At 42.2% G+C, this 12,535-nt stretch overlaps 1 protein-coding gene across 7 annotated transcripts in view; it reads right to left on the bottom strand.

Moving 5' to 3' along the window:
• The window catches only part of MCF2L2 (MCF.2 cell line derived transforming sequence-like 2), a 230,930-nt gene that overhangs the window by 192,024 nt on the left and 26,371 nt on the right, over nt 1-12,535 (bottom strand). For 6 of the 7 annotated variants that reach the window (XM_058556251.1, XM_058556257.1, XM_058556258.1 and 3 more), the window contains 2 exons: nt 8,875-8,958; nt 503-617 (listed from right to left, as the gene is read on the bottom strand). In XM_058556251.1, coding sequence (XP_058412234.1) covers nt 503-617; nt 8,875-8,958 — 199 coding nt within the window. Of the gene's footprint in view, nt 1-502; nt 618-8,874; nt 8,959-11,923; nt 12,012-12,535 lie in introns of those variants that run through there. The other variant, XM_058556253.1, reaches the window with a different exon arrangement.

The following is a 12,535-nucleotide window of genomic DNA, read 5'->3' as shown; positions in this document are numbered from 1 at the left end:
AGCATAGGTTTTATTCCCAGCCTTTTAGTTTCTTTGCTCTGTGCTTTAGTTTTTCCATCTGACGATGACAATTATAAAATCTGCCCCTAAATGCCCTATTTAGGGGAGATAAATTAAATAACTCTTAACATGGCTTGAGCTCCTTGAGCACCGGCCATGTGTCCCAGACAATAGGCCCCAGGAAGCCAGAATCCCCTTAATCATCTAGAGCCAGGAACCTGAAGGGACAAAAGCAGCATGAGCTGTTCAATCCATTTTTTCATTCTCTCGACAATGTTGATTAAGTAACTTCTATGTGTCAAACTGAAACTCATTTATCATTGTCTGCTAGTCTCTTTCCACATCCCTTGTCTGTGACTGACGGATAAGAGAAACTGGCCAAGTTACACACCAGTGTGAGCTGCGCTCATGGAAGAATCCATCTCAACCCAGCCCTGCCACATGGGAAAGGCGGGATAAAGCCAGAGACTAGGGAGGCAGCAGAACGCTGTGTTCAGCTCACCTGGGGATGCTAGTCAGGTACGTCACGACATTCAAGAAGTCCTCATCTGGAATGTGTTTGAACCCCACAAACTCTGGAAAAGTGATGATAGGGGCTCCGTCTTTCCCTCGGCCTCCTGCAACAAAAATGGGTGGTCAAGATGTTAGCAAAACATTTTCACGTCACTCCCCTGCAGGTAAGGGACTTTGACTAATACCAAGTCAGGAGATGTGTATTGGCCTCCCCCTTTCTATCTATATTATTTCAGACTAGAATGTGGGAAGGTTGACACTGAACTATTTTGAACAAATATCTCTTCTCCGTCATGCTTTCTCAGGGGTGGTGTGAGAATTCAGTTTCAATCCTTTGAAGATGGTTACTGTATAAAAGGTAATATTGATTTAATTATTTTAGCATAGGTAGAATGGTAAATAATGCCAACACGAATATGTAATATTGTTCTTCATTTTTGTAGGCAGTAAATGTCAAAGGTAAAATGGCATGGTGGTCAAGAGAGTTAGCTCTAAAATCAGACAGCCTGGTTCAAATCCTGCTTTTTCACTTAATTTCTATGTGATTTTAGGCAAGATAACCTAAATAGTTTCCTCTCATATATATATATATATATGTGTGTGTATATATATATATATATACACATATATATATATATATATATATATATATATAATGGGAATAATACTTGCACCTACCTCAAAAGGTATTGTGAACATCAAGAACATATATGAAAATCACCTTAGGAGAGTGCTTATTACATATAAATGCTCAATAAATGTGACTTTTATTATAATTATTATTACAAGAAGGCAATAATCAGCTGCCCTTCAACAACTTATAAACAGGAAGATAAGCCATCCCTGTGAGAATAAAAATGTAAAAATTAATATTCAATTCGGGGCCGGCTCCGTGGCTTAGCGGTTAAATGCTCACGCTCCACTACTGGCGGCCCGGGGTTCGGATCCCGGGCACGCACCGACGCACCGCTTGTCAGGCCATGCTGAGGTGGTGCCCCACATGCAGCAACTAGCAGGACGTGCAACTATGACATACAACTATCTACTGGGGCTTTGGGGAGCAAAAGGGGAAAAAAAGGAGGAGAATTGGCAATAGATGTTAGCTCAGGGCCGGTCTTCCTCAGCAAAAAGAGCAGGATTGGCATGGATGTTAGCTCAGGGCTGATCTTCCTCACAAAAAAATAAATAAATAAATTTAATTCACTGGAGCAGAGCCACCTAGATTAAATTAGATTCAATTTCCCAATCTCCTTGCAGCCAGATGTAGCCACATGACTAAGTTCTAGCCCCATGGTTCCCAAACTGTGTGCCAAGTACCCAGGGTACCACAGTGAACTCACAGAAACACTGTGAGTATTTTAAATTTTTGAGGGAAACAGCAACAGTTGGCACCTGTCAGACACCGTGCATGCTACCAGCTTGAGGTAGTTCACAATTTCAACATTAAACTGCGTTATATTATTTTGAATGGCACTGTAGCTTTGTAAAGCTGGGTTTTTGGTGGCTGCTGGGATAAAAAGCAAGTGCAGCATGAAAACCATTGTGGAACAGGAAATGAGGGTGGTGATGTCTAGTTTGAGCCCAAGGTGTGAGAGAACTGTGGTTACTTAAAAACGAAACTGAAATTTTACTTTTTCTTTCACTTTATGTATATTATTTTTTCAAACAGCAACTAAGGACATATAGACTTATTAAGTTGTTTTACCTGCTAGGTATTGCTTTTGGCCAAGAAGGGCCATGAAAAAATTACTGAGCTACTAAGGCACCGAGAACTGAGACAGCTGGGGAACCTGTGCAAAAGAGGTATCAGTGCAGGGTGTGCTTTAATGAAGACTGTGTGATTAATAAGAGTGTGGGATCAACGAAGAAACTACGGAAAAGGGAGACTCAGAGAAACAAAGGCGGGTCGTGTACCGCCAATACTATTCTAAGGAGAGAGGGTCCTGGCCCACCACCACGAGAATCCATTCCATGTCACCAATCTATCTGATGACACCCTCACCAAGATCATCAAACCTATTCTGCTGTTCTAAGTCCATGCCTGATAAGCATCTTCTGCTTAGACTCTGACATTCTATGTAAATTTGTTTCAAGAAAGAGAATTATGCTATTGAGCAAACATGAATATTTGTATCATGAAAAGAATAAGCTAGCACTGTGGTTTTTCTACACGAGACTCTTGTGAAAACTCTTAATATGAGTCAGGCTCTCAGAGACCAATTACTATGGAATGAAACTGTGAGATTTATCTACATGACCAGGTATTTCTCCAGGAAGTAGCTCTTTATTAATCCTGTATGCTTATTTTAAATTTCAAAAATTGACACCTGCAGATTAGATGTTTGTCAAGCTTTGACAAGGAGATTGAACTACCTTGCTATGCTTACTGAAAACAATTGAGATCAGGATATTATTAGCTTTCCCCTAATATTCTTCCTCTTTGCAGTTTCACAAGTATAGGAAGTCTCAGAGAAATGTCAGTTAAGAGAATTTGCATCTCTAGTAAGGTTAAAGTTAGATGCGTTATAACACTGTACAAATTGTATAACCAATATTTGCCAAGAGAATGGCTAAAACATTTCAAGGAACCAAAACACCATACATATTCATTAGGATATGATTACACCATTTAATGATTTTACCTTTTATCATTAATTTTAAATTAAAGGGGTTCACATCTAAATGGAGAAAGGTAGGTGGAGTTTTCTTGTATCTTGGTTAATACCAATACTGAACACCAGAGAGGGCCCTGAGGTTAACTGGGGACACCACCTGCTCTTGAATATCAGTCTTAAGAGGCAGAAGCACCAAGGAAACAAAGCTGGGCCTACCTACAGCTGTGACAACCCACGACAGGCATTCAGTGCCACCTTGTGAGGAAGCGTGGGAATGCAAAAGGAAGAAAGAAAGATTGTGCCCAAGTCCCATTCAAGGAAGACAAAGGAAACCAAACTATTTGGAACTAAGTAAAACAACGACTTAAATAAAATAAACATAGTATAATTTTTACATTTCATTAATGGAAGAGAACTAGCTTTACTGAGGAAAACACTAGTAAGTGCTTGGGGTAGATAAGACTATTCCATAAGGGTCTGGGCGTCGGCTACGTGGAGACTTCCATCACATGGAGAATTTGGAACGCTGGGAAACCCTAAAGGAAAACGGTGAAGACCAACAAAGAGAGAACGAGCAAGGCAGCTACTGCCATTTGCCTTCCAGTATCTATTTTCTCTTTCTCTTCCCCCAAAGAACTGATTTTAGCTGGGAAAACAGCAGTGCCACTCCCTGTGAGGCACTTTGGAGACTTCAGTGCCTGGGATACTAAATGACCTGTCCGACATAAGGAAGAATTGTCCCACATCCTATAGGATTTCCCAATGTCTTACCAGAGACTCAAAAATGTTTTTATAGTGACCTGATCCTAGACTCTCTCTTTTACATATAATCATAAAGTATTTTTTTTAATATTTTTTCCAGTTTTATCGAGATATCATTGACATATAACATTGTCTTAGTTTAAGGTGTACAACATAATGATTTGATAGATGTATATATTGAGAAATGGTTACCACAATAAGTTTAGTTAACATCACCTCACATAGTTACAAAACTTTTTTCCTGTGGTGAGAACTTTTAAGATCTACTCTCTTAGCAACTCTCAAATATATAATACGGTATTGTTAGTCACCATGCTGTACATTAGATCCCCAGGACTTACTTATCTTATAACTGGAAGTTTGTACCTTATGACCCCCTTCACCCATTTCCCTACCCGTCACCCTTCCGCCTCCAGCAACCACCAATCTGTTTTCTGTTTCTATGAGTTCAGGTTTTTTTGATTCCACATATAAGTGATATCATACAGTGTTTGTCTTTCTCTGTCTGACTTATTTCACTTAGCATAATGCCCTCAGGGTCCATCCATGTTGTTGCAAATCACAAAGTATTTTTAAACAGTTTTAATGTATACTGAATTTTCCAGGAATGCAACTACCCTATAAGCTGAGAGAAGAAAATAATTTACTTTGTTCAGAACTTTATCAACGATTATTAACTATTTCAGAAAATCACTCTAGTAAGGCCACTCCGGGTATCTGATCATCCATACTACACCCCATCATGTGCACCTGTCATATTCATGGTGTCTACACCTACAGGGGCAAGCACCTGACTATTTCATTATCTCTTCCAGTGTAGCTAGAAATAGCCAGCCCTGGTGGTCTAGTGGTTAAGATTCAGCACTCTTACCACTGCAGCCCGGGTTCGTTTTTGGTCGGGGAACCATATCACTGTCTGTTAGTCGTCATACTGTGGCAGCTGCCTGGGGCTGTGCTGCTGAAAGCTATGCTACCCGTATTTCAAATAACAGCAGGGTCACCCATGGTGGACAGGTTTCAGTAGAGCTCCCAGACTAAGCAAGACCAGGAAGAAGGGCCTGGCCACCCACTTCTGAAAAAAACTGGCCATGAAAACCCTATAAATAGAGCGGAGAATTGTCTGATATAGCACCAGAAGGTGACAGGATGGCACAAAAAGACGGGGCAGGGTTCCGCTCTGCTGTACACAGGGTCGCTGGAAGTCGACTGACATTTTATTTTTTAAGTATATATGTAAGTAGGGCATGGCTGTTCACCCTCTTCCTGGGCACACAGCTAAACTACATTTCCCAGCTTCCCTTGCTGTCAAGTGTATCCACATAACTGAGCCAGATTCAAGTCATTGGGATGTGGTGTGTGCTGTGGCTGAGCCGAGGCTCTTAGGAAGCAGTATGCTCTCTTTCCCTGTCTGCTTTCCAGATGCAGATAATAAGAAGGCCACAAAAGGAATAATAGTAATAAGAGGAGGCTGGCCCCGTGGCGTAGCAGTTAAGTTCGTGTGCTCCACTTTAGCGGCCCAGGGTTCGCAGGTTCGGATCCCGGGCGCAGACCGACACACCACTTGTCAAGCCATGCTGTGGCGGTGTCCCATATAAAGTAGAGGAAGGTGGGCACAGATGTTAGCCCAGGGCCAATCTTCCTCAGCAAAAAGAGGAGGATTGGCAACGGATGTTAGCTCAGGGATAATCTTCCTCACACACACACACACACACACACACACACACAAAAATAATAATAATAATGATAATAAGAGCCACAACGTGAATGGATTTTCATTCCTGAAATTTCACATGGAGAAAAGTCATCTGCTGACCAGGAGCACACATGCTGGACTATTCCAAGAGTAAGAACTAAATTTCTATTGTGTTTGTTTGAGCCACTATACACTTTGGAGTCTATTTGTAACAGCTGTGTAGCCCACCCTAACTAAGAGGTTATAGTACCTATAAATTTCATTTCAGGATGGTGGGGGGCGATACAAATCATTTGTTATAAAAAGAAGGCATTTAGTCCAACATGTTTGAGAACCATTTCTGCAGCCTGCACTGCCCAATACGACAGCCACTAAACACGTGTCTGTTGAGCATCTGAAATGTGACCAGCCCAAACTGAGATGTGCTGTAAGTATAAAATACAAACTAGATTTTGAAGACTTAGTACCAAAAAAAAATGTAAAATATCTCACTAATAATTTTGAATATTGATGACATATTACGGTAATATTTTAGGTATATTGGGTTAAATAAAATATATCATTAAAATTAATTTCATATGTTCCTTTTTTTTAATATAGTTACTACAAAATTTAAAAGCACATATGTGGGTCCCATTATATTTCTATTAAACAGCATTGCTCTAGACCTTCTTGCGTTGGTTCTCATTTCCCATGTACCAAGTTACTAGCTCCATCTTTGATTTAGATATGAGTTTTGACTCTGCTTTCTTTCTTGGTTTGACACCCTCCATTGTTTCCAGCGGGGGGTGCGGGGTGGGGGAGCCTTCCCACTTGCCCTGGGGAACTCCACCTCTACCAACCCTGGGCTCCACCGCTGTGTGTATGGGGGGAAACACTGGGGACTCCACAAGGCTAAGAGTACTTTATTCCTTCATTATTAGTTATTTCTAAAGGGATTAAAGGTATTGTGAGAGAGAGAAAGAGAGAGAGAAGAGAGAGAAAGAGAAAGAAAGTCAGACACAATGATTCCAAGGGAGAAAATAACCATTAAAAGAAAAGGATAATTCCTCATAATTAAAGGAAAAGCATTATGGCAGACACTGATAAATCGCTAATTTATTCCCAAACCCCTCTTCTCTGATCACCTTCTACTATGGTGGAACAAGCTAAATGCTTGCCTTCTCAGACTCCCTTGCTGCTAGGAATGGCTACATGACATAGTTCTGGAATGAGACATAAGCAGAAGTTGGCTAAGAACTTCTGGGAAAGTTTTTGCTCTCCTGGCAAAAGGAACAGAAGCAGCCAGCATTGTTCCTTTTCCTTCTTCCTGCTTTGGACACAGACTTGATGTCTGGAGCTGCAGCAGCCATGTTGAGATTAAGACTTTAAAAACAAGAGAAACATCAAGAGAATCACAAAGATGCCAGCCTTCATGTCGCTGAACAACTGATCCAATACTAGGAATTTTTACCTCCTGACCTCTTGTTCTGTGGTTTTAAACAAACAAACAAACACGTCCTATAGGCTAAGTTGTCTCGTAGCCAGATACCATGCTAGGCATTTTCTTTAACCACTTTACAGATGAGAAACCTGAGGTTCAGAGCAACCTACTAGTTGTGTTGAAATGTGAACCCAGAATTGTCTGAGTCCAAAGCCTGGAGTGTTTCCACCACACTAACCTGCTTATATTCTCTTGTTTCCTAGCTAAGCACTGAACCTAGAAATATCCCAAGTACACTGGGAACATACAGGTTGTCTTCCCAGGTCAAAGCTACCAGAGGCCCCAGCCCTGGTCACTATTCACTTCCTGCTGGTGGCCCCCTGCTCACAGGCTTCATCACGCAGAGGCTTCAAACCATCTGGCCACAAATCTGGGTCAGCCTTCATGCAATGAGGCTTTCCCACCTGCTTTCCCACCAGCCCTGGGAGCACACTGACAGAGCACAGTAGGCCAGGAAACTGGGCCTCATTGGGAAAAGGCTCCATTCTCTCCTTCACAGCCTTCCTGGTTGATGGGGCCTCTGGCTCTTTCCAGAGCTCAGTGGAATCTGCAGAAAAATCTGCAGCTAGAACATCCTCACCCTGCTTCCCTGAATCAGGAAAAGGAAAACTGCTGTGACCCAGAGCAGAGGCCGCAGTGGGGCTACCACAGCAACGGGAAAAGACCTAATCGCAGAGATTTCTGTTTTACAACCACAACTACACAGGCACCCACAACGGCCTTGTGGCTGACAGCTGCTGCCTCTGCCAGGGAAAGAGGAATAGTTAAAGACGAAAAGCAGGCTCACTAATTCCCAAAAAGCACTGACGCAGAGAACCTAATACCCTTCCAGCCTTGCCCTGTTGCAAATGCTACCACAGCTAACCCATGCTTCTCTCTCACAAGAAGGGCAAACTAGAGGCCACAAGACAAAAGCAGCTCAGAAACGAAAAGATTGTTTGCCATGGTCCAAGTGCCTGCCCTAACACAGAGGTGTCCTCTGATACAGCGTGAGTTTTCACAGCTCTATGTTCTACATTAAAGGGTGACAGTTATCTCTATTCCTGACTCAACTGTGGCGTTATACACCATATTCACTGTGAGCATGGCTGTGGTTCCTGATAAAAACTGTATCATAGTTAAAACCATTTTCCATAATATAACCCCAAAATAAACATTTTTATGGGATTAAAATGTATCCAGAAAAAGAGTCAAACATTTATTTGGCAGTTGCAATACTAAGCACTTTTCATACCTTATGTCATTTAATCCTCAACAATGATAATGATCCCATTCATTATTCCAATGAGGAAACTGAGGCCCAGAGAAGCAAACTGGCTAAGCAGTTTTTCATTAAGCAATCAAATGCTTAATGGAAATCAATGTATTAAAATTAGGTCCTTAAGAGCTAAGACAAATCTCTCAGAGAACAAATAACCTCAGCAATGTTCATGAACCCTCAAAACCAAGACTTTCTTATGGTTGGATCTTGGAAGAATATCCAACAAGAACATCAGAAGAACATCATGGTGGCAGCTAATGTCAGTAGTTATTTCTTTTTCCTTCCTCAAGATCTTTTCAGCTCTGTTCTTTACAAGTTCAAAGAATTGTACTCCCTTGGGAAAGATCAAATTACACCCAACAGCAAAACGAATGACATCTTTGAGACCCCAGCCTCCTAGCTGGATAGTCCTCGGTTCCTTCTAGTCCTGGGTGAGGTTTAAGGGCTGACTGAGACTTGAGTATAATGTTCAAGATTCAAGAGACCAGGCCTTCCCAGCAGGAGCCCCCCAACAAAATCTGGAAATGCAAATGAATTTGCCCCTTACCTGAAAGAATGGCGAATTGTCTGTGAAGTTGTTCAATTATATCCACTGCCACCAGGGGCCTGATTTCCTGTTGCATAATTTCATCTGCACAAATGAAATAGAAATGAGGTTAAATCCTTGCAAATTACACAGAGAAATTAAAAGGAAGAAAGGGAAGCTCCACTACTAGGAAAATCTGGAACTTATCAAGGTATGATTATGGACACATTATTCTCTTGAGAACTCAATTCCCAAGTCGCAGGGATGGACCCGGTTTTATGTGGTTTGAAGCTTGTACACATGAGCAGAGGAACACATTCCAGAGTCTCTCCCAAGGTTTTGGAAGGGGTCAGTGCAAGGAAGGGGCCCTGAAGTTTAAGCTTCAGCAGCGTCACAGTAAACGTGCCAGATGGTCTCATTACCAAGGCAGGTATTTAGGTATCTGCCTACTCCTTTGGGTCTGCATGAGGCCATTTAAACACAAACAAGGTAAATTACCAGAGTTCATCTCAAGCTGGGTCATAAAATCAATCTGGGATTTATGAAGGTTCTTTGATTTTGTTTCCCTCCCTCCCTCCCTTCTTTGCTTTTTGCCTCCCTCCTTAGTCCATTCCTCTTTTTTGTTTTTCTTCCAGAATACTTCAAGGGGCCTCTTCCCACTGCCAAGCACATTTAAGGGGGCATTTCTCCATTTTGCTAATTAAAGATGCTCCTTACTGAGTAAAAGCTTACAGATTCCCAAGGCAAAAATTCAAATCTTTCAAGCACAAACCTACAAATGTCCTCTAACCCTAACAAGTGATTTATAAACCCTAAGATTTGCCTTCTATCCATTTGGGGAAAGGGGATTAGAAAGAAGGGAAGACTGGGTGGAATCCCTTAGCCTGGGCTGGAAGAGCCTGGGCATTTTCACCCTCTCTCCACTTAAGATATTATTATCCTCATTTAACTATTTCCCACGGAATCTCAAAAAATGAACAGGTTATTGTTTCACAGCAGTTAAACATCTGGATTAAGGCATGAATGAAATAGCCTTGTACACTGATGCTAAATAGGAATCTCCTATTGCTTCAGCATAGAGTCAGGGTAACGTTATGATATTCTTTTTTTTTTTTTTTTAAAGATTTTATTTATTTATTTTTTCCCCCCAAAGCCCCAGTAGATAGTTGTATGTCATAGCTGCACATCCTTCTAGTTGCTGTATGTGGGACTCGGCCTCAGGATGGACGGAGAAGTGGTGCCTCAGTGTGCGCCCAGGATCCGAACCCGGGCCACCAGCATCGGAGCGCGCGCACTTAACCACCAAGCCACGGGGCCGGCCAACGTTATGATATTCTATTGTTGACGAATCAGAAGTAATATGTGGGAACCTCTCCCAGAGCCTTGGTTTCTACTTCTCAGCTTTGGTGTGAAGGTTAAAGGAGGTGATGCATATGGAGATGTACACAGTAGGTGCTCCGTAAGTGCTAGTTATACCCATTGCTGTGGAAGGCCTTTCCCATATTTGCTTCCTGAAAGTCTTGTAAGGGTGGGGCAAGTGCCAGCTTAAACCCCAAGACCCTTCTCAATGAATTCTACCACTTTTCCTGGAGGAAAGGGGGTAAACCCAGGTCTGAGCGCCTTCATCCCATTACCCCTTCCACTCTGAATTCACTAAAATTTCAAAGAACTCTTGCATCACTGTTAATTTTGTGGGTGCAATGATGGCATTGTAGTTATGTTTTACAAAAAGGGAGGGCCTTTTCTGTTAGATATAGAAAGTAAAGTATTTAACAGTAAAATGATATGAAGTCTGAGATCTGCTTAAAAATACTTCAGCACTCCCCTCTGCAAAAATGTGCAGGGAAGCGGGGAGATGAAACCAGACTGACACAATGTGGATAACTGTTGAACCTGGTTGATGGGTCCATGGGAGCTCATTATACAATTCCATCGCATATATTTCAAATTTTCCATAATAAAATGTAAATTACAAGTGGACAACAATATAGAGAATTTCAGCAGAAAGAGTAATTGAAGAGTCTTTCAGAATGCAATCTCTCAGTGGTCTGGGAAAGTGGCATACTCAAAAATAGAGCTGAATTATTATTTTTTAATACCTGAGGAGGCATACTAAAGAGACAATGATCCCAGAGAAAAACCAAGATCATAAAATGCAATTTATTGTTATTGTATCTCAATATTTGAGGTGTGCTTTAAATTAAACATTTTAAATTAGTAAAAAAGTATGATCTGAAAGGGACAACAGAAATGAGTTAAGCCAACCATCCCCCTGCCCTGTCTTTTTTTCAAATGAAGAAATGGAGACCCAGAGAGATTCTGATCTTGCCTGTGTCACACAACAATTTAAGTGTGGAGCCTAGGTCAGCCCCGGATCACCTGACCTAAGACGCAAAACTCAACCACATGTGATGGACTTTTCAGACCCTTGGCCTTGATGAGCAGTGGCTTCCACCACCCTTTAGAGGTTGACTAGTGTCTCTCATCATGGGAATCTGCTTGCCCAGCCTTCCAACAGAGTTCTTCCTCACCTGTCTCCTGTGGTTACCAAATGAACAGGACTAAAATTTATGATTTGATTTTTCTAGAATAGAAATGAGCTGGTTTGCCTGTGGCCCAGGTTTTGCTGAGAGAGCTTGGTCCCCAGCCAGAGAGTAACATGGTTATCTTTAAAGACCTCCCAGCAAAGGAGTCACAGGACCCAACCTGGTTGGCTGCAATAGATCATGAGAGTTTACTGGACTCAGTGCTGACCCAGAGCGTGAAAATGACCTCAGATATACTCAGCTTTTAGTGATGCCTGACACTGTGGGTCTGTTGAAGAGGGCATGCTCAGTTCAGCCCCAAGCAAGGCACATTCATGCTCTGTACCAAAAGAGACACAGAGACCAGCCCTGCTAGTAGAGGGGGTGAGGAGGGAGTGAAGAGCTCTTTGGTCTAAAGGAACACCTTCCTCTGCAGCGGGAAAGAACCTACTTAAATCCAGACAGCCCTGCATGGGAAGGGCTGTTTCTGCAAACTTCTAGCTGGGTAACCAGGGCAAGAATACTCTGAGCCTCAGTGTCCTCACCTGTAAAATGGCTTTTCCTTCTCCAGGAACAGTTGGGCATAACCAGTGACGACCCACCAAGGTGGTGGTGCTTGCTTCCTGCTTCCTGTTTCCTGCTTGCTATTTTTGATGTGTATGGATTAGGGAGAAACGTGTCTCTTTGTCACAAAGAAAGGAAGTGATAATTCAATTTCAATACAATTTCTACTCTGGGCAAAGTTACAAATAGATTAGGGAAAAACTGGTCCCTTTTCTATCCCTGATAAGTATACAGACATGTGATTGTATGTTATCCTGGACCCACAGTTCCAGAAATGCAGAAGGCATCAAAGGCCACAACACAGCCTCCTACTGATGGAATAACAGCCCAGCCCAGCCCCTGGGAATTCAGCTGTAGGCAGCAGGCAACACCCCTGTGTTGTCCATTCTCTGGTCTCAGAGAGCAGCGCAGGCTCTGCGGCAGGACCCTTCTACTACTCGCAGCTGTCCTCCTCGCAGCAGAAGGCAGGAAACAGTGCAGATAACAGCTAGACGCTGTCTGAGTGTTGCAACTGGTAAGAAATAAAGTGCAGCGAAATTCTTAGCCCCCGGCTCTTGCTATTCTGAAATTCTGGTCACACTGGAATTTAAAAA

This window comes from Diceros bicornis, chromosome 15 (assembly GCF_020826845.1).
Source record: "Diceros bicornis minor isolate mBicDic1 chromosome 15, mDicBic1.mat.cur, whole genome shotgun sequence".
Lineage (NCBI taxonomy): Eukaryota > Metazoa > Chordata > Mammalia > Perissodactyla > Rhinocerotidae > Diceros > Diceros bicornis.
Note: the sequence above shows the minus strand (reverse complement) of the source record. Positions and strands in the feature narration are given on the sequence as shown.